The sequence below is a fragment of the Ornithodoros turicata genome, chromosome 3 (genome assembly GCF_037126465.1).
Source record: "Ornithodoros turicata isolate Travis chromosome 3, ASM3712646v1, whole genome shotgun sequence".
NCBI lineage: Eukaryota > Metazoa > Arthropoda > Arachnida > Ixodida > Argasidae > Ornithodoros > Ornithodoros turicata.
In genome coordinates, this window is record NC_088203.1 from 75,330,846 (window position 1) to 75,356,103 (window position 25,258).

The window sequence follows — 25,258 nt, forward strand, 5'->3', positions numbered from 1 at the left end:
CATAGCTCCAACGTCGTGATCAAGACGGAGAGGTGGTGGGTTCGGACCTCATCGTCTGTGCTGCCTGAGGTTTTCCGGCAGGCTTTCCAGACGGATGCTGGAACAGTTCCCCCTGAAGTCGTCCCAGGACGCATACTAACCCCCTGTCCCCAACTTATTCCTGCTGTCCTCTCTCCATCTGTTCACGACTGTACGCAGCTCATAACCACCGTGGTTTCGCGGCGTTATCACGAAATAAATAAAATAAAATAAAAAAGCATTTGCGGAATAACAGCCAGTGCATTGCCAGAGATTCAACATAAGAGAGACGGGGGTCGAAAAGCAGCCGCGCCTAAAACGAAACTCGGCGAGACACACGGAGGTTTTACGTTTCGTTTTTTTATTCCGTACGTGTTCGCGCCGCGGAGGTTCGTGTATGCAGAGGGAGCTAATATTGAGACACCCTAACTGTGGATGCGAGTGGCGTACACAAGTGGACAGACAGAGAGAGTACGCAGGAAGGATTCGGGGATGGTGTGCGTCCTGGGCAGACTTCAGGGGGAACTGTGCCGACATTCGTCGAAACCCTACCGGAAGACCTCAGACAGCACAGCCGGTGGTAGGATTCGAACCCATCACTTCCCAGTCGTCAGCATGACCTTGGCTATCAGCAAGGAGCGGACCAGCTTCCGCGACATGGTGGTTAGGGTGACCGCTTTCCACGCCAAGACTTCCCCTGAAATCAGCCCAGGACACATACTAACCTTCTTCCTGCTGTCCTCTCTCCATCTGTGTACGCCACTCATAGCCACAGTTGCTTCGTGGCACTAACACGGAATCTCTAAAAAAAAAAAAAAAAAGAAACACAGTTAAACAACGAGCGGATACTTTTCCCCACTTGGCCATGCGAGATTGCTGCTTTTAAGTTTTCCTTTTTTTGCAGATTAGGAACCTCAGGGCTTCGCTCTACAACTGTCCAGGTTAAACCTCTCACATTCTTTTTAATTAATTTTGTAAACTCGTTAAGCACTGGTTGTACAAACCGAATCATGCCTAAATAGGTAGTCTTTTTGGAGCATATTCCTTTGACAGGATTTACATATATATTAACAGTATAACTTTACTACGTGACACTTGCAACACAATTTGCATTCAACTTTTGGGGATGTTCAACCTAGAGAATGAGCACAATATGAACAATTAGGATACTTTAACTGCGATGGGCTCACGTAAAAAGCAGTCTCAGTGCACAATGAAAGTAACAGCTGCTGTATTTTCACAACATCTGGGAAAAATCAAGTGAGAGCTACGTTATATACTTCTCTATTGGATTCAATCCCAAGTACACAGTGGCCTAAAATTTGTGTCAATGCCATCGCATAATAGACCATCGATCGGCATCTTGAGGCAAATATTGTCAAAAGTATTTATGCATATAGACAGCTTGTTCAATGTTGGTGAAGAAACAAAACTGCACAAGAGTAATGGAAATACAAACATATTACAAAGCAATACACTCTGAAATAACTCTGAAGTGGCATTCAATCAGGGGTGGATTCAGGATTTTTCTGAAGAGGGACCTAGTCTAGGACACGCTACATGCGTTGCACAAGATCATTCGAAACAGACAATGACAAATTAAAGTGGTGATGACAGGAACTGGGGGAGAGTCAGGGCGTCCCGGCGACCCATAGATCCGCCCCTCTATTCAATGACATGGAAAGAGAGAGAGAGAGATAACTAATCCACTGCATAAACTACATTTCCACTCTCAAGTACAAATATGCACTCCTCACTGAGCTACACGAACTAGTCGTGCCCCGCTTATCCAGAACTCGGTGGAAAAAAAAGAAAGAAAGAACTCATTGTCTTTACAAAAAAACGTAAGGAAAACCTGGATGTTCAAGTTTTTGCTGCAACTGATCCACACTGTCCCAAAAAAGCATGCTCCTGTGACTTAGCTCACCAAAATGGGTCCTTCAGCAGTCGAGGGCGCAATATCCATTGCACAGTCCCAGATTTTGTTAGTGTAGAGGTCCGTGGTGGCACGCATTAGTATTTGCAAGCTTTCTTCCACTTGAAGCTTATATCAGGTAGACTCTCATTTGATTCATATATCAAGAAATTTGCGTAGTCACACTCCTAGTCTTAGCGAAGGTAGGAATAGAATAGCCAGCTGGTGTACATCTGGAGAAAACGTGTCCCTGAGTTCCTAATCTAATCCTATTATAAATATCAGATTGTCACTACACAGCAATAATCACTCGTAGAAAATGACTCCCATTTGAGCGTAACTTGACACAATCAAGATGACTGAGAGAGGTAGCGAGTGATAGTGTTAGATGGTGTCTCAGAATTTGGCTTTATCCTCTTCTGCGACCGCTGAGAACGCTGGGAGGTGGGCGTTTTCCTGGAATACAAAGGCAGAAAGAAAGTATGTCAACAAAAACTGATGAAGTTTGCTATTCTGAGAGGTAAAAAAAATTTTAAGCATCATTAAAGTGATAAAATTTCTCCTCTCAGGACGAAAGATGCCGTTACCTTGACACCAACACAAAAGGAATGGGATTCATCTGTTGCAATGTTCGTGATTTATGAACGAAAGAACCCGCAATTTCCACTTTCAATCTCCCCGTCGGATTCGCTTCCTCAAACGATCTCCCACTGTGACTGGACAAATCGTTTGGGAAAGACCAATGAGAACATGGTCCACATTGTCACGTTTCAGATGAAGGGGAGGGAGAGCTAAAGCTTAAATTGTGGTCTCTTTTGCTCATAAGTCACGGACAACACAACGGAAGAATAATGTTGATGCCAAGGTAACAGCGTCATTTGTTCAACAAGGAGAAATTTTTGCACTTTGGTGCCCCTTAAAAATGTAAAAATGCAGTTCATAAAATATTCAGCAAGTTTGCAACATCAATAAATGTAATTTTGTATGTGGCATATTCGAAACATGGTATGTTCCTTTAGAATCAGAGGGCGACATCAAAACATGACCAAGGCACATATAGCGCAAATGAATGCCTTATTACAGGATGGAGCTAGAACTAATTTATGATGAGGCCTTTTATTAAACATTACGCAAAATAGGATCATTAGCTTGTGGCTTTTAGTCTCTGTATTTGTAAACAGCATTCCTCCATATGGATGTGTGCTTGAATCCACGTGCTTCTTGTGTTTACGATGCTCCTGCAGATGTGTCGTACGATATAGCTGCACAGACTAAGTCTGAAACCATTGCTGCAACACTGGTGCAGCATATGAGGTAAGCTTATTGTAATCTATTGTTCAGGATATACAGTGAGAAGCATAATAGTAAATTTGACATGAAATGACAACATAAAAAGGACTGACAACCTGAAAAAAGAAATTGTATGTCGCTTAGTTTCTGATGAGTTGGTGAAGCTGTCTGTCACACAGAGGGTATGTCATTCTGACATTTGTTATGTTGTGCTTTTAAACAAGGCCACAATCCCATTATGCAGTTCACCTCTGCAAGAACAAGCAATACTGCAGCAATGTTAAACAAGGCACATACCTCTTTTCCGATGCCTGCGGTGTCACGGCGCACTCTTGAGATGACAGCATTTCTTTAATTGCTGGCTTGCTGAGACAAGTGTCGATGTGTTCATTTATTTTTCTTTGATCCGTGTCTTTCAGAGGAAATTCACAGACAGGGCATCTAAGGGGCATCTGTGAAACTCTCTCCTCTGTATCATGATCCGTTAAATTGAGGAAACAACTTCCTGCACTATCATTCAAACTAGAGTCTTGAGTTTCAGATGCTGTCTGCAGGCCACTGCACTGTACTGACATGTTAAGGTTGGTGCTGCTGGTACAATCTTCCGGAGCTGTGTCACCGAGGCAGCTATCTATGTGAGAGTTGATGTCCTCGGAGCTTGACATTGGCAGTGCCTTTTGGCACACAGGACAAGTGATATCTGATTTCTGTGACAGGAAGGCGGAGAGGGTTGGTTGCACAGCTGACTTCTGAGTGTTCTCTTCAACTAGACCTGCTAAACGTACACCTGAAAGAGGAAGGAATCTTTACCTTACAGATGATGCATGAGAACAATCATTAAAAATGATCAAAATAAAGAGACACGCAAAAAATTTTGTCTGGCTTTTTGGCAGCACCCCCACTGCAAGTGAGTAATCCACACCAAGGAAAAAAATATTTCAAAGCACTTAAGTCTGCCAACACCGTATTGTACTGCTTAAAGTGTTCTAATTTTCATAAGCTCATAATTTTCACAAATTTAGCAGGTACTGTCAACAACGTCAGGAAAGTACAGAGAACTTTCAATTTGCAATGGATGAGATTTAGTAAGCTGAACTGACCTACTGAGTGCAATTTATTTATGTATATATTATTTATTATGGCACTATTTTGGTACACATTTAGCATGCTCTAGCAACATTTACACTACTGGATATCGATTATAGACTCATCCAAACATCATCTCGTCATTCTACCATCAATAATGTGTGCTGGCTGTTCACCATCAAGCTCACCAAAGAAGGCTTTGATTTTATGTGGGCAGCACAGAAGCACGGACAATCCTCTGGCTCCAAGCATTGTTTCCCAGATGAGATTCATGATACAACTCCATAGAACGTGCATCGCGAAACTGAAGTCCCATGAAATATTCCCTAAACGTTATGCCGAGGAAATTCGCAGACTGATTAAGATTATATTAAGACCGCCAAATTAACCACTTTTACACAATATGTGTTCAACTGGCTACAAAAGTTACGAACCCATGAGACGTAGACGAAGTGGATCAGGATGCAGACTGTCTATTTCGTGTCTCAGAAGACGAAATGCAGCCTGTTGAACCGGTCCTAATTCTCGCGTGGGAAGTTCCAGCGTCACACTTCGTGTCATCACGTCAAACGATACAGTCTTCAGCTTCAGTGTCACCACCTTGCCCTGCACCGAGTGATGTTATAGGCTACATGTAGTTCATGAACAGTTGTCTCGCTTCTGCTGAATTTCATTGCCACGTCAAAAATTTGTATCTTTTTCGAATTGTAGGGGCATAAGCTTTTGGTATACCCCAGATGCAGCAGATTCAAAATGTCTCTAATGTGTCTAATCAACTATAAAATGTGCAGAAATCACTTTATTACTTACACCGCATAGCTTGTCCTGGCTTCTACAACGAGAATAAAAAGTAACATGAAATAATAAATGACCAATTGCAATTTTTTTGTGATTGCCCTTCTGCTTTTTATGGTGCAATGTGTGAAAATGTCCTATGTAGTACTTGAAAGAATCTGAATACCGTATCCCACTGCATCAGCCAGCGTACTGAAAAAGTGGAGGGAGTCCAGCTTTGAGGTTTCCAAAAGCTGGTTCTTCAGCGGCGTGCCACGAAATTCGAGGTCCGAAAAATGAGGTGAGCACACATACAACACAAACACAAGCTGTTGGTTAGATTGCTGCGCCATGGCAGAAGCCTTGGGGCAGGCGAAATGACGGTAGCTACATTTCTGTCTAAGCCTCGGGCAGCCATTGGTTATATTGGTGCGCCATGGCAGAAGCCTCATGACATGCGAAGCAACGGTAACACTGTGCCATCGCTTAGGCAACAGCAGAGGCTTGGGAAGTGCCTGCCCTCGGTGTCCTCCTATTGGTCGGCATCCAGGAAACGGAGCCCCCTCGCTCTTGGTCAGCAAATGTAAGGATAGTTGCTGGAAAATGCTGACCTACGGGTATTTCTTGAGAAGCAAGCACACCGGCCGGCAAACCCTCACGAGTCAATAATATGAAAAGGCTACCTGCATCGTTGCTATCAGACAACCTTACAAAACATCCTTGAGAATCTGAAGTCACGGAAAGTGTGGATATCCATAGATGAAACAACGTACGCTTCGGGCGTAGCCTCTGTTGTCGTCGGACCACTTGGGCTGGACACGTGTGAAAAGGGCTACCTACTGACAGTCGAGGAGCTTCCAAAGGTCAATCCTTCGAAAGTGGCACAGCTCTTCATAGACTGTGGCATGCTGCTCTTTCGTTACGGACGCAGTTCCTTACATGGTGAAGGCTGGTGCAGCTCTTCGTGTCATATACCCAAAAATTGTTCACGTCACCTGCGCAGCTCACGTGCTTCACAGAGTCGCAAAGAAAGTTCATGGTTGTTTCTAAAATGTTGATGACCTCATGTGGCCAGATGTGGCTTTGCCTCCTCTGCCTGCGCTGACCAGATGGGGCACGTTGACCGAAGCAGCAAAATATTATGCCGCAAATTTTGAAATCGTGCATCAAGTGGTCAGCAAGCTCAAAAAAGAAGACGCAACAAGCATTTGTTCGGCGCAGCGACTCTTTGAAGACGTTAGCGTGAAAAATGGCTTAGCAGCTACTGAAGCTTATTTCTCGTTCTTTTCCGCTTCCATCACAAAGTTAGAGTCAGCAAACTTGGCTCTCGTGGAAGCTTTAGCCATCGTGCAGGATTCCTTACAAAAGGCTCGAGGTCTATGTGGATCTGTTGTTAAAGCAAAGCTTGAAGCTAAAAAAAATAAGGGTCTGAAACTGTTGCAGTCCGTAGGCGCCATTCTTGAGGGCAAAGAACGAGACTCCGAATCTCTGTCGGCACATAGTGCAGATGAACGAGCTCATTTCAAGTTCGCAAGGATAACGTCTTGCGATGTAGAATGGACATTTTCTCGATACAACACTGTATTGTCCGACAACAGGATGTCTTTAAAATTTGAAAACTTAAAAATGGCTTTGGCTACGTACTGTTACGTCGTATAGTTCAGAGTTGGCTTCAATAAAAAATGTACCTTTGACATTCTATGACGCATTTATGTTCATTATTTTGCTGCACAAAGAGGCGATGATGATGATTCAGCTTTTAGTGGCGCAACAGCAACCTTGGCCTTTGCACAAAGAGGTTTATGGTATCAAATAGGCTTTTGTACCATTCTCCTGGCATCACGTTTCATGAAGCATGAAGGGTCATTCCACATGAAGCGATCCAATCGGGTGGCTCGACCCCCGCGGAAATCGCTGATTTTCGGATTCCTTGTTCCAATAGTTGAAAAATCAACACCCAAGAAATATTTTCGCCGAATTCGGCGGCATTTTTTTCGCTACGTGCCGCTAAAGGTCGGGAATTGCGTCAAAAACGAGGTGCGTTTGATTGCTTCTCCAGAGAAAACGACAAGATGTTTTTCAGGTTCGTAAACGATAAAGTGACCCAAAAGGATGTTTCGTTCACCCACATCCGAGAAACCTTGTTTTGATGTGGCTTCCAGGACGTAATCCAGAGACAAAAATGCGCGTTTTCGGTGAATGTTTGACATTTTCTGCTGACTCACTGCCTACGAACTGAAGCTTGAAATTTGGTAGCCATGGAGTTGGTGACTCGACCAATCAACGAAAAAAAAATTATTGCTTAGGTGCCAAATGAGACCCGGATATAATCAGGCAAATATGCCGAATTTTAAGAAATCGGCATAATACAACAAAAAATAAACAAATGTGGCCAACGCGATACGAACAATCTGTCAAAGCGAAAGTGAAGATAAATGTGTCATCTAAAACATAACTAAAAATCTAAAGGGTACTTTTTGTTCTTTTTCAGCAAATAATTTTTGAATGAAGCACAGTTACGACAAGGGGCGTATAGGGCGAAGTTGCGTGCCCTTATGTGACTGGGGTGAATGAATAGACACAATATGCCAGAAAAATGGTATTTAGGGTAAAAAGGGTTTATTATGGAATCGTATTGAAAACAATCGGTAACAAACACTCTGTACACAGGCGAACCTAGCAATGCGGCTTCCGAACGTTATACACCTTGGCCTTTGCGGATGACGATGTAACACGAACCCTCACTTTTCCTGTCGATAGGGGTTCAAAGCAGTGGAAATCGCGAGTGCCTGGTATGGCTTTTGCCATCTCGTAACGTGCTTTCAATGCGCCCTGTTCAAGGGTCACATCACTACATGACACCCAAATTGGAACTATGCGCTCTAGATTTTCATGAGCCCAGAGGAAAAGGTCGTGTGCGGTGAGTATCTGGCGGTCGAATGGTCTCTGCAGACTTGCCTTTGCTGCAAGTCGCTTGACGGTGCCTCCAATTCCGTCACACGCTCCTTTGCCGTGAGAGGTACCGAAGAAGTGCCATGTCGCTGCAATACCAAAATCCTCTTCGTGATAGCACAAATTTATGAAGTTCTTCTTGTTTTTGTACTGGGAAGCGGCACCATCGGAAAAATAGTGCAACTTTTTGATGTGGGGATGATCTGCGAGGAACCGTTCTAAACATAACTTTTGATACAAGTGAACAGATGCATTGTCATGGGCGAGGGACTCTGATATCACCACGAAGGAGAGATTTTGCAATACTTGATCTCGATCCCTGAAATATACCACAATCGGGTGCACTGTTGCCTGCGACGTATTCCAGTAAAACGACTGGGGTGAATTCTGGGCAATGAAAGAGTAGTTTTCTGAAAAATCTAATTGCACGATGGCCTCATCATGGGGAAGACTGTCTTTTAGTTGCTTCTTGTAAACAGACTGTGACGAGCAGATGAAGTGATGTTTCTTTAAGGCCGAAAGTGCACATAGCAGGTTGTGATGAAACTCCTCTACTTGGACAACAAATGTTTGAAGCGACGCACGAACTCCAGGCACCCACTGCTGGTACGTGATATTGTCACAAAACTCTGACATCAGCTGGAGCTTTGTATCCAGTACGCTCTTGACTCCCGGTAACCCCGGACAGTCAGGACAGCTGCCCAGCATGCACTGTTCGCGTTCAGCGAGCCGTTTTCTATCCCAGCCGCGTGGAGCATCATCTTCACATTCTGATGGTAACTGCAAACACACACAGCATGCGTTCCTGGGTCCCCTGCGAGGACGCACCAGGGTGGCCTTAAGGAAGCAAATGTCGAAAAACCAGCTTTCAATACATTGAAAGCTGGTGGTGCTCTTCTTTCGAGGATGTACATATGATACCTGATATTGGATCACATAAACAGTTTGGTGTTCTTCTGAATCATGCGGCGGACTGGCGTCGTGCTTTTTTCTTTGGGCTAAAGTGCGCGAGTTCAATTGTTCACACTTCTAATACGAATAATGCAACAAAATAATGTTACGGTAATGAAAAATGTCAGCCTTTACATGTACCGTCGAAGGGAAGGTGCCTTCCCTGTGAGAGGGCGAAAATTACGTAAAAGGAAGATGAAGAAAATTTGCTTGCACGTTGCTTTAAAGAGAACGAATTGCTTCTATTACACTACTGTAGTAAACAGAATTTATCGCTTTTTCTGTTTTTTTTTTTTTTTGTAAAGTTGTGTGTTTATTCATCCCAGTCACATAAGGGCACGCAACTTCGCCTTATACGCCCCTTGTCGTAACTGTGCTTCATTCAAAAATTATTTGCTGAAAAAGAACAAAAAGTACCCTTTAGATTTTTAGTTATGTTTTAGATGACACATTTATCTTCACTTTCGCTTTGACAGATTGTTCGTATCGCGTTGGCCACATTTGTTTATTTTTTGTTGTATTATGCCGATTTCTTAAAATTCGGCATATTTGCCTAATTATATCCGGATCTCATTTGGTACCTAAGCAATAATTTTTTTTTCGTTGATTGGTCGAGTCACCAACTCCATGGCTACCAAATTTCAAGCTTCAGTTCGTAGGCAGTGAGTCAGCAGAAAATGTCAAACATTCACCGAAAACGCGCATTTTTGTCTCTGGATTACGTCCTCACATCAAAACAAGCTTTCTCGGATGTGGGTGAAAGACACATCCTTTTGGGTCAATATATCGTTTACGAACATGAAAAACATCTTGTCGTTTTCTATGGAGAAGCAATCAAACGCACCTCGTTTTTAACGCAATTCCCGACCTTTAGCGGCACGTAGCGAAAAAAATGCCGCCGAATTCCGCGAAAATATTTCTTGGGTGTTGATTTCTCAGCTATTGGAACAAGGGATCTGAAAATCAGCGATTTCCGCGGGGGTCGAGCCACCCGATTGGATCGCTTCATGTGGAATGACCCTGAATTTTGCTGCGCATAATTTGAGTATAGTATTTGACCATTTTTTCCCACATATTTGGATGCATATTTTCGAAAATTTCTGCGCATAAAGTCCAGGGCCCCAGTTATCATCAAAGGAAGTCCGCCAGCATGTCACAGAATTTTACAGCATGCCACAAAATATGGGGTTTTGTTGTATGCTGGTTGATGCAGGGGAACACGGCACTCATTTCTTCCAGTCGACCCAGTAGCTAGGATCAGTACATTCTAGCAACCCTCAGGTTCAATATTACCGGCCCAATACTAGCTACTCTCCGTAGAGTAAAAATATTGATTAAAAAAAGTGCTGCAATTGACTCTGAAGTGCATGAAGCAACAAATGGGCTAGTCGGTGGCAACGAAAACACAGGACAACTTTCAACCATTTACTAGGTGAACAAAAGAAAATGCCACACGCAGTTTGTACACATCCCCTGCTGATGCTAATCCCCGGTCTAGTAATTTCTCACACGATAGAGAGAAAAAAGTCAATCCTGATACCTACGGATATTTTGTCTTCTGCTAACTGTTCGCAAAGCCTTTGGCACAATTCCGAGCACTTGCAAAAGAGGTCTGATGGGGAGCTCATCTCTGCAAATGTTTCTTCAACACTTTTAGACTTCTGGCTAGAATCACTGGAATCACAACAATTCAATGTAAATCGGACATCAATAGCACTCGGATCATTTCCAAGCTGAGAAGGACTTACCATCGGACAAGTGTAGAGCCAAGACCTAACGATACCCTCAAGTAGAAATGAACAGAGCTGGGGCTAAAGAAATGTCCAATGAGGCCCCGTTTTCCCCAAAGGTCACCGCATGTCCTCACACCGAGGCACTGGAGAAGCTGTTCCTGGACAGCTCCTATGCCAGGGACCTTCCGGATGGAAAGAGTATCCACGAAGGCTTTCACAACATCCCTGTCACCTATCAGTCGGTACTGATCGTTGGGTTTGCGAATGTCGGAGCACACTTTTGCGAGGAAAGTATTTGGTGCTATACCTAGACGAAGTAAACAGAGAGAAGACTGTGTTAGTGCAGATGCGGGCCAACACTTAAGGATTGTACTGGTGTGTCTCTCAGTGGTCATAAGCTTTGAGGAAAAGCATGCACTGAGATGCAAAACAGATTACAAATCATCTAGAAGCTCACAATCCAAAACAAATCTATACTGGTGCCATGCATGCCACCTACGAGATGTTCCTTAAGAGGTGTATTCTAGCAAAGAAGATACGTTCCCTGCAAGTAATACGCACAACAGTTCCATACAAAAAGCATTATACATCTTTGCCTAGATAATGATTCATGTCTGAAGCAATTACTGTAATTCTTAATAGTGAAGTTTGCACGAGACGCATTACTACTGACCTTTATATCATCGAAAATTACCTGGCAAAATCTGTGTATTTTTAACTTGCTGTCAAACTTATTTTGCATAGCGAATTACACATGCTTGGGAGACACGATCATGGTTTTGACACATTTCTTTCAGCAATGGCCAAATACAACCTGAACCCCAAACACTGATGTTAGTATTTCTGCAACTAGAAAGCTATACAAGGCTCAATTACCTAATTCAAAAGAAGTTGGTGCCTAGCATCACTTATTATGTGCCTGCATTACAAATTACATGGAGAAATGTTGTAACACAAAAATGTCTCATCTTCATTTGAGCAATCTTGTTCCCTTTATGCACACTTTTAAAGGGGCACTGAAGTGCAGAAAATCTCCCTAATCTTCTCAAGACACACGAATCCAAATCACCGCTCGAAATTGTTGGTCGTGGCCAATGGGAGAGCGCTCCCCCATTGCCACATCTCTTGAGAAGGAGTGAATGAGGAAAGTGTAAATGATGCTGTGGGTGGATTCTGTTCCTTTTGTATTGCTGTCAAGGTTAACAGTATCGTTCATTTTGTGAGGAGAAATTTTGCACTTTAGCACCCTTTAAGGGGTGTAACTGTAGAAGTGCGATTGTATTGTGGCATTACCGGCACTCGCAGTTAGTCCCGTTGCTTTGAAAATTTCGTGACGTATTTGTTTCACAGTTGCTTCTACTATGTCATCTGCAGTGACGTCCTGATTGAGACGTTCAACCAAGTATTCTGTGATATCGAGGTACGCTTCATCCAGGCTCACCGGCATCAGGTTCGGATCGTAGTGTACCAATATGCGCCGTATATCTGCACTCACAGCTGTATACTTTTCAAAATTGGGTGGGACAATAACCAGGGATGGGCACAACTTCTTAGCGATGAAACCTGGCATTGCCGCTCGGACACCAAACTTGCGGGCCTCGTAGTTCGATGTTGACTGTGAAAGAAAAGCGTGTGTGGAATGCACTTCAACGTGACAATGGCTTCAGTTTAGTTACCAACATTCCCATGGACCCGACTGCCATTGGTACATCGCGCAATGCAGGGTTGTCGCGCATTTCGACTGCAGCGTAGTAAGCATCCATGTCAATGTGGACGATCACTCGATCAAGATTTCGGCTTCGTTCCATTTTCTCTGCCAAGTGGTTCATCTGCTTAGAAAGAAGGGTGTCGTGACTCTTCTTCTTCTTCAACCACTAGGAACAGTGGCCACTAGGACTCTGTTTTCAGAGAAAATTACGTCAGATACCTTTTCTTCTTCTGGTTGTATCTGTGCAGGAGACAGTTTGCTCAACTCACACAGCATGGCTTCGACCTTCTTGTCAATTCTTTGCTGGCGTTTCTGTTGGTGTTCATAGTACGGTGTTCCTTTGGAAATTTCTTGGATCACCTTATTTACGAATTCCTTGTCGACACCTTGCAAGCCGGCCTTCGTTGCATTTAATCGAAGTATTTTGACACCTATGCACACAAAAAACATGCACTTATCGAGCATGTCATGTCAAGGAAGTTAAACGGAACTAACGACAACATAGGAATATGGAATAGGCATTACTTTCATTACTGTCCATGGCCAATTAGTGTGATGTGTTGCCTGCGTCTCAGCAGCCCGTCATATCTTTCAACAGTTGCTTGGTTAATAACGTCATTTCAATTATGCTATACAGTTCGATGCTATTTGAAAACGCGCTACATCTCCAAGCTCTGCAAGTAAAATGCACGAACGGAAGTCTCCCCTGTCGCCCTAGCGACACTGTGTGCCAATCCAAAACTGATCTAAAATCCAAAACAAGCCAATTTATACTTCCGGTTTGGACTACACCGCACAGCTGATGAGGGATACAACCGGTTACATCTCGAACATGACGACAGGTACAATAGTAAAATTTCGTACTGGCTCTGATATTCACGCTTGAGTGTCACCTGCAATGAAGACTGACAAGGAGTGCGGCACTTCATCTATTAATAATTACCCGCATTAAAACAAGTGCTTCCGATTTCTATTTACCTGTGCTTACACATGAAGTGAAAAATATCATCCAAAGTGGCCCATTGAGAACAACATGCCTCACGTCTGCCCTGAAACATCGCTAGACCAATCGAGACTTGAAGGGTCATCTGCACTGCAAGGCGATGCTAATAGAAGCGCATTCACGCCTTACAAGGTAAAAGGTTTACCATCATTTCAGCATGTCTCTTGCTTGGTAATGATGATATAACATGACATTTGCTTCAGTCTTCCACAGTGTTAACAAATCTGCAAAGAGGCAATGTTCCAACTCAAACGCCAGCTGTTCCTCAAAGTAAGTACCAGGTCAGGAATGCTGAATTGTTAGGTGTGCAACACAACGGGTTAGAAGAAACTTTGAAACTACCTCCACAGGAAGGTGCATTCATCTGTTGTCAGCACAAGGGGAACTTTTACCTGAGCAACTTGGTGAGTAGTGAAATTGTCATGGGCACTATACTTGCAGGGAGCTCTACTGATTACTGTTTGAACACTTTTTCATTGGCCCTTCGAAATTTCCACCATTGAAAACTACCTACAATTCATTCTTAATATGTGCTTCCAGAACTGAACATGCACGTAAATCAGTCCTCCCAAATCCTGCGTTACTATTTGGCCCCTGATAATTGTAATGACTGCAACAAGGAGCCTAAAAAAAAAAAAGCCTCATGCCAAAACCACTCACTCTCGTAATAAAGATAACACAAACACTGAATATGAACCTTGGGTGCATGATCAGGCTGAAATACTCGTGTGAACAGCTAAAATCAGAGTTCGAGGTAACTTGTTACTGTATGCAAACAACTCAGGGAAAAGAGTTGTTACTGTAACTAAGTTCCCTTATTTGGTAACTTGTAACTTAACTCAGTACTTTTGGGCCGTGATAACTTTCAGAGGAACTCGTTTCTTTTTTAGGTAACTTTGCCAAAGTAACTTAAAATAAGTTCGAAGTTACTTTTAATTCGCTTTTGACTCACGTCCACTTATTTTCTTGCTTTCTCTCTGGTTCTTTTATGGCATTTTATGCCACAGAACATGGTATTCAATCAATGACAGCATTCTATTCAGGAAGTTAGAACTGCTGCCATTGAAATGAAGCTGAACCATTGTGCACCCACAGGGAGTAAGATGCAAAGCGTTCGAACTGTTGGACATAAACGAAAATTATCTAAGCGTGTTGCCCTCCTCTGCAGGCAACTCAAGGTCTAACTCAACTGCTCACGCGCGCTGCACCTGTGTAGTGCTATTTTGTGTCCGAAGTAACTTGGAAGTAACTAGTTCTGTTTTTTAAAGTAACTCTGTTACAGTTACATTTCAGGCTGAAGAACTTCGTTATTAACTTAGTTACATTTTTCACGAGGTAACTTAACTCGTAACGAGTTACCTTTGATGGGTAACTTCTCAATCTATGGCTAAAATGCTGGATTAAAATGTGTCAGCTGTCGGTCAGTCATGGCTGTAGTCAGTCAAATGGAACAAGGACAACAGCTTTCTTTGAATCATAACAAGTAGGGAGTTTTATCGCCAGGGACAATTCTCTACCCCATTGCTGGTGGTGATGTGGTGAATTGGAATAATGAATTGCCTCAGAGTGAGGGCTGAAGTCCTACAGTGTCCATAAACTTTTGAAGTGCTTTGAGGTCAGACTGTTTGGGGGGCTGGATTTGGCCATGGACCCAGCAATTTTGATATAATAAGAGGGCGAGAGTCCAACTGGTTTAGAGCTACTGAACGTGTGGTTCTGAAAGGTTGGTATAATGGGCAATGGAGAAGAATGTGCTCCAGATCCTCTTTTGCACCACAGTGACGGCATCTAGGGGAGTCCACTTGTTGCAAGCGGTAACGCCACTGAGCTGTAAAAGCCACAATGAGGTCGCGTCCTTGCCGAGAGGTGTCTCGTGGCATCCGGAAAGCGAGCAAGGACAAGAGCTTATGAAGTGAGCACATGTCACTCTTGGACAATGCTGTATGCTTGTTCTGAAATACAGCCAGGAGCTTGGGAAAAAGAATGAAAAAAAAATAAAGAAGAAAAAATTAAATCTTGTTTCTGTAAGTGTGATACAAACACCAGCCTCCCAAATTTTCTAAAGCTTAAAATTGTAGCAAGTCTCAACAAAAAAGGATCCTGTTTGTATTGAAAGTGCTTGACCTTCACACACAACTGATTGCGGGAAGGCGATTCGTACAACATGATTACTCCGAGATGAGTCTCCCAGTGGACCACCTGTTTAAGACACACACTTCCACCAGGTGGCGACAGGATTGAGCTGGCAGACGAAGCTGGTCTAACTCCACTTCTGTGGGCAAGTGCGCACGGGCAAATGCTAGCTGTACGCTTGCTCCTTGGACGAGGTGCAGCTGTGCATGCACAAGGCAAGCATGGTGAGACTGCTCTGCTGCTGGCTGCATCAAACGGACATTCCCACGTCGTTCGTCAACTGTTGCAACATGGGGCCAATCCCGATCAAGCGGATCTGGTATGCGGCAATGCTTTCTCCGCACAATTTCAAGCGTGGTCACGCTAAACACAAATACTGCTTGTCATACAGGACGGAAATACTCCTCTCATGTATGCAGCTATGGGAAATCATCTGACATGTGCTCAAGAGTTACTCTCCTGTGGTGCCGATATCTCAGCGCAGAACAATGTTTTCGACACTGCCTACGACCTTTCAGTGCTCAATGGAGCAAAACAAGGTCGGTTCGCTAATTGGGTACGATTTTATTCCCATACTTTCCTCTTCTTCCTTACAGTACAACAAGCTATTGACAGCCACATTTTGAAGCTGCTACAGTAACGACATCTGCTGAAAACGTTCAGAGACACTGTTCGACACGATGGCCGTGATATTTATCTGTGTTCCTTGTAAATATTGTGTTGTATTCATGTCTTGTACTGGGTGCTTGGGAAAGAATGACCTGCTCAAAAACAGTTACGATTCACAGTTTATTTCCTGGCACACAAAAATGTACAAAATACAGACACAAGCAGGGCACGAAGAAAGTTCTCCAAGACAGCTTCAGATCATATTCTCCTCTTCTGTGTGCTGATGTAGAGTACTGCAGAGATACCACCATAGGAACTTAATTATTCACTGTGCTGGTTAATTTTCAATGAAGGGCTGCAAAGAGAGGAATGTTTGCCACCTCACCATTATTTCCTCTGATGAATGCGTCGCCGTATTTGTTCTTCAGCTGCCCGTTGACGTACTCTTCAGTTTGCTCTAAGGCGATATTCATATAGCCATCTAAGCACGCGAGTACACCTGAAATGAGACTGAAACTTTTAAGTTCTTTGCCAAGCGAATTGCTAGATTTAGAGAAGGTGTATTTGGTCATCGGGGGTCGTTTTACGCATACGGTCGTATCAAAGGAGATGACAGTTTTCGAAAACTTTACCTCGGTAGTCGAGGCCAGAATTAAGCTTTACAACGACTGGGCGGCCAATGATTAATTTGAGGAACTCGCTGGGTGTCTGCTTTCTTCCACTCATTCTTCCGTGTTATCCTAGTTCAGGAAGAAATAACGGAACTATAGGTGACGACTAGGTACACAACGTAAATTCACGCTGCAAACGCCGGCTATCGGATTGGATTGGATAAGACCGGATTGGATTCTTCTCACCAGGTTGACGGATCAAAAAGTATTTTATGCTTTTTGTGTCCTCCCTGCGCGGGAGGTCACATGCCGATCTGCCGAATTCCAGTTCGGGAAGGTCAACCTCTTTCGGCCAGCTGGGAAAGGAAACATGAGTTTTACGGCGGGTTGGGTATGGCGGAAAATGATCTAAATAGGAAAGGGGCGGGAGCGGACGTCTTGTAAGATGGGAAGCCATACCGTCTGGCTGACCACTCCAAACCCATATAATAAGGAAGGAAGGGGAAATGTCCAATCGCTCCTGCTGAATCATCTCCGTTTTTTTTTTTTTTTCTTTTACCAATCAGTCAACCATCACTCAGTGAACTATATCCGAAGAACTATGGATGGTGTTGAAAACTGACACACTCACATAGCACACTGCAGCTATAGCTGGCTATAAAATATAGTAAAATTGAATATCACCCGAGACTATAGGAAACGAGCGCGCAAACATGATAAATAATTAAGAGTAGATCTGTTGAATAGGGAGACAACAAATTTATCGACAACAAGAGTAGGGTGTCGTCACCGTATCAAACTTCTCAGATATGTTTCATGTTTGTGTGTGATAGCTTAACATTTGCTGGTCTCAGGGTTTTTTGTATTGTATTCTTGCCATCATCTCACATGTTTTCTTACCATTCTTTCATTAACAATAAGTGTGTTGTTTCGTAATTTGATAATTTAGAGTAAAAAAATCTATTCAGTGTCCATGTTATTGCGATACGCTTGCTTCATATACCATTAAAGTAGCACAGAAGTCATTTTTGACACCCAGTTTTCTTCCTGTAAAACTGTTAAGTAGGCCAGTAAGATGCACCATGCGAAGTAATTTACACCACAGAGCCATAATTATCGCAGAAATTGAATTTAAAATACGCCGCAAAATGCGACCGTGCGCAACGGTGGTGAAGAGCAGTACCAGCCTGTGATCTGCCTGGAACCTCGCGCTGACGCTCTAAGGAGAACGCTCGCTGATTGGCCTAGACAAATGTTTTCTGCTACTCCGCTGTCGTCTGCTACTCGGCTGTTCGGGGTTCTGATAAAGCCTTTCTCCTTGCTCGGTAATGCTTCGGCAATGCTCCGCACGGGTGCACGGGGGCCCTCCGTCGTCCACTGCCGTCGTCCAAGTCACGCGCACTGATCTCGAATTCTCGATTCTGGATCGCGGATAGGGAGCGCGAGCGTGAAGAAACCGGCCGCCATCTTACGGTGCTCACAACAGTCGCCGCAGCGATCATGGCAACTTCTTGCAATTACGGTCGTACCAACCGTACTGGCAAGGTTACAGGGCCTAAATTTATACAGGTGAGTCACTCTTTATCGAGGAATAAATAGGCGTTCATTCTGTATATTTAGTTGACCATTATGAAGTGTTTTTTTTGCCCAAAACGAGCACTGGATGCAGGTTGCTTGATCGCTCTTCCGACGTTCAATCGAGCACACTTGCATTTTACCCGGCGGAAAATACAGTTTGAGTGCATAATATGCTTGAAAGAGCACGTTACACTACACAGGTAGTGTTGTCATCAATATATGTGCGAGCACTCGAGCGCTTTTTTGCATGCATTGCTAGCATGGTACACGGTGTTCTCTGTGGAAGCAAGTGCCACATTCATTTCTTTGAATTACCTTCACGCACAAGTTCGGTATTACGTCATAATGATACCACGATTGTCACCTTTTTTCATGTATTGGTATTGTTTTGTGCCTTGGTTTGATTTGTGACAAAGAATCCTACGTAACGGTGATGTGGCGCGACTTGAATAACGCCTTTGTCTGAGCTGTATCGTCAGCATGTTACGATAGTAATAATTTGTAGCGTGTCGTGCTATTTGAAGCAGTTTTTAAGGCAGAAGTGGTCTCTCAATACAGGTTTCGTCATGAGGGCTACCCAGTGAATAATCTGTGTAGTGTGATACGGCTGGGTGTACAGGTAAGTATCACGTTCCTCATCCACTGGTTTCTACTTTACAGGAAGGAACAACCTCAGTGCACGCACTGTGGTTAGCCTCTCTCAGTTTTGCATATTTTCTTACATGTTCACATCAGAAACACACCTTACACTTTAGGCTCCTTCACCCAGCAGTATAATAATTAGAGATTATAATTCTTTTTAGAAGAGTTCCCCATATTCTTTTTAGAATAGTTTTTCATCTTTTTAATTTTTAGAAGATACAGGGATTGTAAACCATGTTTTAAACTGCTGTTTTAACATTTGTCCAATGCATTTATTAAACAACATATTCATTTTTAACTGGTTGCACCCAAACCAATGTTCTGATGTATTATTTCCTTTGTTGTCGATGCACCATAAAAATTGGAATAATCATCATCAATGCAGGTTACTTCACAGCTGCCTCGACATACTCAAGAAATGGGTGCAGAACCTGCGTAATGCCCACAAACTTTGATTACCACAGCACCTCCAAAAGTATGTGTCACATGGGATTTTTAAACGTATTCACAGTATATAATACCTTGTATTAACTGTTGTAGATCTAAGCCGTCTCTACAGTACACTCTCAGAAATTAAAACCGTGAGAACCGTGATAATTGTTTCAGTTAATAGGGCATGCACATATATGCTATAAGAAGAAAATTATTTCTTGAGAATGCACTTCTCTGGCTACTGGTGTTGTTTACATCTACTGTTGATCACATTCATTTATCACGTATTATATTCTTATATATACTATTATATTAACACATATTTGATCACATTAAATTCAAAATTCATCATATATAAGAAAATACCAGGAGGGAAGTTGCGATTCATTGCTCATTCTAACCTAAAATTGAGTGCTACAAATTTAGAGAGAGTACCTGTCCATTGTCATTCCTAAAATATATATTGTCATTGTAGCAAGGTCATAAAACAATAAATGTAGTCTTTTGTGACCTCCCTGCACGTTCATTGTATCCTGAAACGCATAAGTGCAAGAAATAAATCTTGAACTTGAATAAACTTGATGTTGTATGAACTTGACATAAAATGTTGAATAGTATAATGAATGATATAAAATATTGAATAAACTTGAACTCGTATATTCTCTTTACTCATCATCAGTGACCTTCTTTACAAAAGCATATCGTGTTAGATTTTTTTTGTTTACGTTTCACAGACGGGGTACACGAGGGCCAAAATGACAAAATCACAACTGTTTCAAGCTCCAAATCGTCCTGCTGCAATTATCCTGTTGCAGACCATACGTGTGTAGTGCAAGAAGGCCCTTGCACATCAAAATGTAAGATGGGAGTCACAGTTAATGCAAAGTGGTTCCTATGAGAGACTTCGATGCTGAACAAAATTGTGCAAACTGCGGAAGGTGCCATAGAAGATATTCAGAAAGCGTGTCTGGTCTCACAACGGTGCTACGACGCTCTCTTTTAGATGACGATGATACTCATTGGAGTTTCAGATGTGCAGCTGCATTTTTTCGAATGTGCTCCACATAACAAGCATGACAAAGTCAGCACTGGATAGCAGGCCCCCGTTCCTAAGCAGCTTTGCTCACGCTGCAGTTGTATTCAGCAAAAGCATGTGAGTACTCCAGAAGGACATTCAGTTTGGCACAACCGCGCCTGCAAATAATCAGAACAAATGAAGGAAGAAACAAACATAGAAGGGCTGTACTTCAAAAAGAGGTAAATCTTGCGTCTCAAGGAGGTGTTACCACTTTTAAGTAACTTCATTGATTAAGCTTACATCACTACCTGATTAACTGTCCTAACGAGCGTGTTCTAATTGCGTGAAGCAATTAGATCACGCTCACAACGTATTTGGGCTGCTTCGGTGTGTCCATATTTGCGAGGCAAAGCACCGCAGTCGTTCACTAAAAGACACTTTCTGCGGCGGTGCTTGATATAAATCATACGAAACCGATACACGGCTAAAACAACGGCTGTGATTCTACAGAACGATCTCTTTCTGCCATGGGAGTATATCCTTTCCCGGACCGTTCTTTATGGAACAATTTTTGTACAGAACGCAGCACGGGATATTACATACATGGTGGTTGTTAACCTCACATCGTTTCTTGTTGAAATATTGGCTGGGAAACGTACTGTAGTACAATCCCCAGCGCTGCACTGCTGTGACGGTCTAGTTTCGGAATGCAAAACATAACGTAATTAAGAATCGAACGGCAGGACACCTGTGAAACACTGTTAGGATGCATCAGTATACTGACACCTTACAAAATTGTGTGATGACAAGCAACGATCAACGCCTGCAGCGCTATAAATACTCACAATCTCCGTTGCCTCTCATTGTTTTCTACACTGATCTCTATGTACAAAGGCTGGATCGCGCATGGGAGAGGGGCTCGTGGGGGAGAGGCGTGCCTTCGGGCCGCCATGTTGGTGGGCCCTAAAGTGCTGTGTGCGCCCATAGAAAACAATGGGAGGCAACAGAGATTGTGAGTATTTATTGCGCTGCAAGCACTTGTCGTTGTTTGTCATCACACAATTTTGTAAGGTGCCAGTATACTGATGTATCCTAACAGTGTTTCACAGGTGTCCTGCCGTTCGATTCTTAATTACGTTATGTTTTGCATTCCGAAACTAGACCGTCACTGCAGTGCAGCGCTGGGGATTGTACTACAGCACGTTTCCCAGCCAATATTTCAATAAGAAACGACTTGAGGTTAACAACAACCATGTATATAATATCCCGTACTGCGTTCTGGACAAAAATTGTTCCATAAAGAACGGTCCGGGAAGAGATATACTCGCATGGCAGAAAGAGATCGTTCTGTAGAATCACAGCCGTTGTTTTAGCCGTGTATGCGTTTAGTATGATTTATATCAAGCATCGCCTTAGCACGAGTCTCTTAGTAAACGACAGCGGTGCTTTGCCTCGCAAATATGGACACACCGAAGCAGCCCAAATAATTACTTCACGCAATTAGATCACACTCTTTAGGACAGTTAATCAGGTATAGTGATGTAAGCTTAATCAATTAAGTTACTTAGAAAGTGGTAACACCTCCTTGAGACACAGGACTTATCTCTTTTTGAAGTACAGCCCTTCTATGTTTGTTTGCTTCTTCCTTTATTTGTTCTGATTATTTGCAGGCGCGGTTGTGCCAAACTGAATGTCCTTCTCCAGCGCTCATATGCTTTTGTTGGATACAACTGCAGCGTGAGAAAAGTTTGTCATGCTTGTTATGTGGAGCATGTTCGAAAAAATGCAGCTCTACATATGGTCTTCAAATTGCAACAGGACTATTTGGAGCTTGAAACAGTTGTGATTGTGTCATTTTGGCCCTCGTGTACCCAGTCTGTGAAACGCAAACAAAAAAGTCTAACACGATATGCTTTTGTAATGAAGATCACTGATGATGAGTAAAGAGAATATACGAGTTCAAGTTTATTCAATATTTTATATTATTCATTATATTATTCAACGTCTTATGTCAAGTTTATACAACATCAAGTTTATTCAAGTTCAAGATTTATTTCTTGCACTTATGCGTTTCAGGATACAATGAACGTGCAGGGAGGTCGCAAAAGGCTACATTTATTGTTTTGTGACCTTGCTACAATGGCAATATATATTTTAGGAATGACAATGATCAGGTACGCTCTCTAAATTTGTAGCACTCAATTTTAGGTTGGAATGAGCAATGAATAGCAACTTCCATCCTGATATTTTCTCATATATGCTAAATTTTAAATTTAATGTGATCGAATATGTGATAATATAACAATAATATATAAGAATATAATATGTGATAAATGAATGTGATCAACAGTAGATGTAAACAACATGAGTAGCCAGAGAAGCAGGAGGAGCACGTTGCAAAAAATGCAGCTGCACATCTGAAACTCCAATCATTATCATCGTCATCTAAAAGGGAGTGTGGTAGCACTTCCGTGAAACCAGGCACGATTTCTGAAGATCTTCTATGACACTTTCCGCAGTTTGCACACTTTTCTGCAGCGTCAGACTCTCTCATAGGAGTTACTTTTCAGTAACGGTGACTCCCATCTTACATTTTAATGTGCGAGGGCTCTCTTGCACTACACATGTACGGTTTCCAAACTGCAACATGACGATTTGGAGCTTGAAACTCGAGCCCTGGTGTACCCTGTCTATGAAATGATACCAACTGAATCATGTCTGAAACGTGATGTTTAATGGAAGATGGCTTTCTTGGTTGTGCGTTCTGCGTGACAAAGATGTAACACGATATGCTTTTGTAAAGAAGATAAGTGATGTTATGCTCTATGAATGAAGAGAATATACATTTTTCAAGTTGAACATTTATTCTGGCATATACGCATTTCAAGATACAATGAATGTGCAGGGAAGTGACAAAACAATACATTTATTGTTTTGTGACCTCCCTGCAATGACAATATATATCTCAGGAATGACAATGTACACGTACACTATGCAAATTTGTTGCACCCAATTTTCACACATGCTGAATTTTAAATTTTTGTTTTGCTGCCTATGTGTTCAGTGTATTACAAATTGCTTAATGCAAACAACACTTTGTTAATTTCAAGCTTTTTGCTCCCATCTAAGATATTCCTATCCTGGAGGAACTGCCACTTCGACACCATAAAATATTCAGTAGGTTTCACTCTGGCAGGCCCTGCCACTTCAAATTTCCTGAATTGAAACCCTTCAAACTGTGTCATAATCTTAAATACGTCAATATTTCTGCAAGTAGTTGACATGCTCGATGACACTCCTCCTGCAGCTAAGGCAACTAAAAAAAAAGAGTTCCAAGAGGCCGAAGGTAAACCTACAGCTGCACGAGTGTGATCAACACTAGTGCATTCTCAATAAATAATTTTCTTCTTATAGCGTACATATGCATGCCTATTAACTGGAACAATTATCACAGTTCCCTGACAAGTTTTAATTTCTGAGAGTGTACTGTAGAGGCTGCTTAGATCAACAACAGCTCATACAAGGTATTATATACTGTGAATGCCTTTAAAAATCCCATGTGACACACATGCCTTTACTTTATGGAGGTGCTGTGGTAGTCAAAGTTTGTGGGCATTACGCAGGTTCTGCACCCATTTCTTGAGTATGTTGAGGCAGCTGTGAAGTAACCTGCATTGATGATGATTATTCCAATTTTTATGGTGCATCGACAACAAAAGAAATAATACATCAGAACATTGGTTTGGGTGCAACCAGTTAAAAATGAATATTTTGTTTAATAAATGCATTGGACAAATGTTAAAACATCAGTTTAAAACATGGTTTACAATCCCTGTATCTTCTAAAAATTAAAAAGATTAAAAACTATTCTAAGAAGAAGTACAATCTCTAATTATTTTATTGCTGGGTGAAGGAGCCTAAAGTCTAAGGTGTGTTTCTGATGCGAACATGTAAGAAAATATGCAGAACTGAGAGAGGCTAACCACAGTGCGTGCACTGAGGTTGTTCCTTCCTGTAAAGTAGAAACCAGTGGATGAGGAACGTGATACTTACCTGTACACCCAGCCGTATCACACTGCACAGATAATTCACTGGGTAGCCCTCATGACAAAACCTGTATTGAGAGACCACTTTTGCCTTAAAAACTGCTACAAATAGCACGACACGCTACAAATTATTACTATCGTAACAAGCTGACGATACAGCTCAGACACAAAGGCGTTATTCAAGTCGCGCCACACCACCGTTACGTAGGATTCTTTGTCACAAATCAAACCAAGGCACAAAACAATACCAATACATGAAAAAAGGTGCCAATCGTGGTCTCATTATGACGTAATACCGAACTTGTGCGTGAAGGTAATTCAAAGAAATGAATGTGGCACTTGGCCACTTGCTTCCGCAGAGAACACCGTGTACCATGCTAGCAATGCATGCAAAAAAGCGCTCGAGTGCTCGCACATATATTGATGACAACACTACCTGTGTAGTGTAACGTGTTCTTTCAAGCATATTATGCACTCAAACTGTATTTGCCGCCGGGTATAATGCAAGTGTGCTCGATTGAACGTCGGAAGAGCGATCAAGCAACCTGCATCCAGTGCTCGTTTTGGGCAAAAAACCACTTCATAATGGTCAACTAAATATACAGAATGGACGCCTATTTATTCCTCGATAAAGAGTGACTCACCTGTATAAATTTAGGCCCTGTAACCTTGCCAGTACGGTTGGTACGACCGTAATTGCAAGAAGTTGCCATGATCGCTGCGGCGACTGTTGTGGGTACAGTAAGATGGCGGCCGGTT

At 42.5% G+C, this 25,258-nt stretch overlaps 2 protein-coding genes and 2 long non-coding RNA genes across 6 annotated transcripts; 2 read left to right on the forward strand and 2 right to left on the reverse strand.

Annotated features, from left to right (window-relative positions):
- Window positions 1–1,083: 1,083 nt before the first annotated feature.
- On the reverse strand, window positions 1,084–13,143 carry LOC135388623 (DNA polymerase kappa-like). 2 transcript variants are annotated; one of them, XR_010421482.1, is made up of 10 exons: window positions 12,953–13,143; window positions 12,647–12,858; window positions 12,396–12,548; window positions 12,013–12,334; window positions 10,735–11,026; window positions 10,531–10,660; window positions 4,744–4,915; window positions 3,521–4,010; window positions 1,946–2,389; window positions 1,084–1,683 (listed from the first exon to the last, which is right to left on the reverse strand). XR_010421482.1 is itself a non-coding variant. In XM_064618273.1 (9 exons), exons 1-9 carry the CDS (start codon window positions 12,966–12,968, stop codon window positions 2,284–2,286), a joined length of 1,893 nt encoding a protein of 630 aa, XP_064474343.1. In that variant the 5' UTR covers window positions 12,969–13,143; the 3' UTR covers window positions 1,084–2,283. The 2 variants fall into 2 exon arrangements, 1 of the variants encoding a protein (XP_064474343.1); XM_064618273.1 differs by having other exon boundaries at window positions 1,084–2,389.
- Window positions 13,144–13,200: 57 nt separating this feature from the next.
- LOC135388625 (ankyrin repeat family A protein 2-like) lies at window positions 13,201–16,337 on the forward strand. 2 transcript variants are annotated; one of them, XM_064618274.1, is made up of 6 exons: window positions 13,202–13,562; window positions 13,634–13,700; window positions 13,781–13,834; window positions 15,656–15,882; window positions 15,955–16,102; window positions 16,160–16,337. In XM_064618274.1, the coding sequence occupies exons 1-6, from the start codon at window positions 13,461–13,463 to the stop codon at window positions 16,201–16,203; spliced, it is 642 nt and encodes a 213-aa protein (XP_064474344.1). In that variant the 5' UTR covers window positions 13,202–13,460; the 3' UTR covers window positions 16,204–16,337. The 2 variants fall into 2 exon arrangements, with proteins under 2 accessions (XP_064474345.1, XP_064474344.1); XM_064618275.1 differs by lacking the exon at window positions 13,781–13,834 and having other exon boundaries at window positions 13,201–13,562.
- Window positions 16,338–18,099: 1,762 nt separating this feature from the next.
- LOC135388626 (uncharacterized) lies at window positions 18,100–20,123 on the forward strand. Its single transcript, XR_010421483.1, has 3 exons — window positions 18,100–18,352; window positions 18,920–18,980; window positions 19,389–20,123. It is a non-coding gene; the product is annotated as an uncharacterized LOC135388626 (long non-coding RNA).
- LOC135388627 (uncharacterized) lies at window positions 19,191–21,300 on the reverse strand. Its single transcript, XR_010421484.1, has 2 exons — window positions 21,057–21,300; window positions 19,191–20,629 (listed from the first exon to the last, which is right to left on the reverse strand). It is a non-coding gene; the product is annotated as an uncharacterized LOC135388627 (long non-coding RNA).
- Window positions 21,301–25,258: the final 3,958 nt, after the last annotated feature.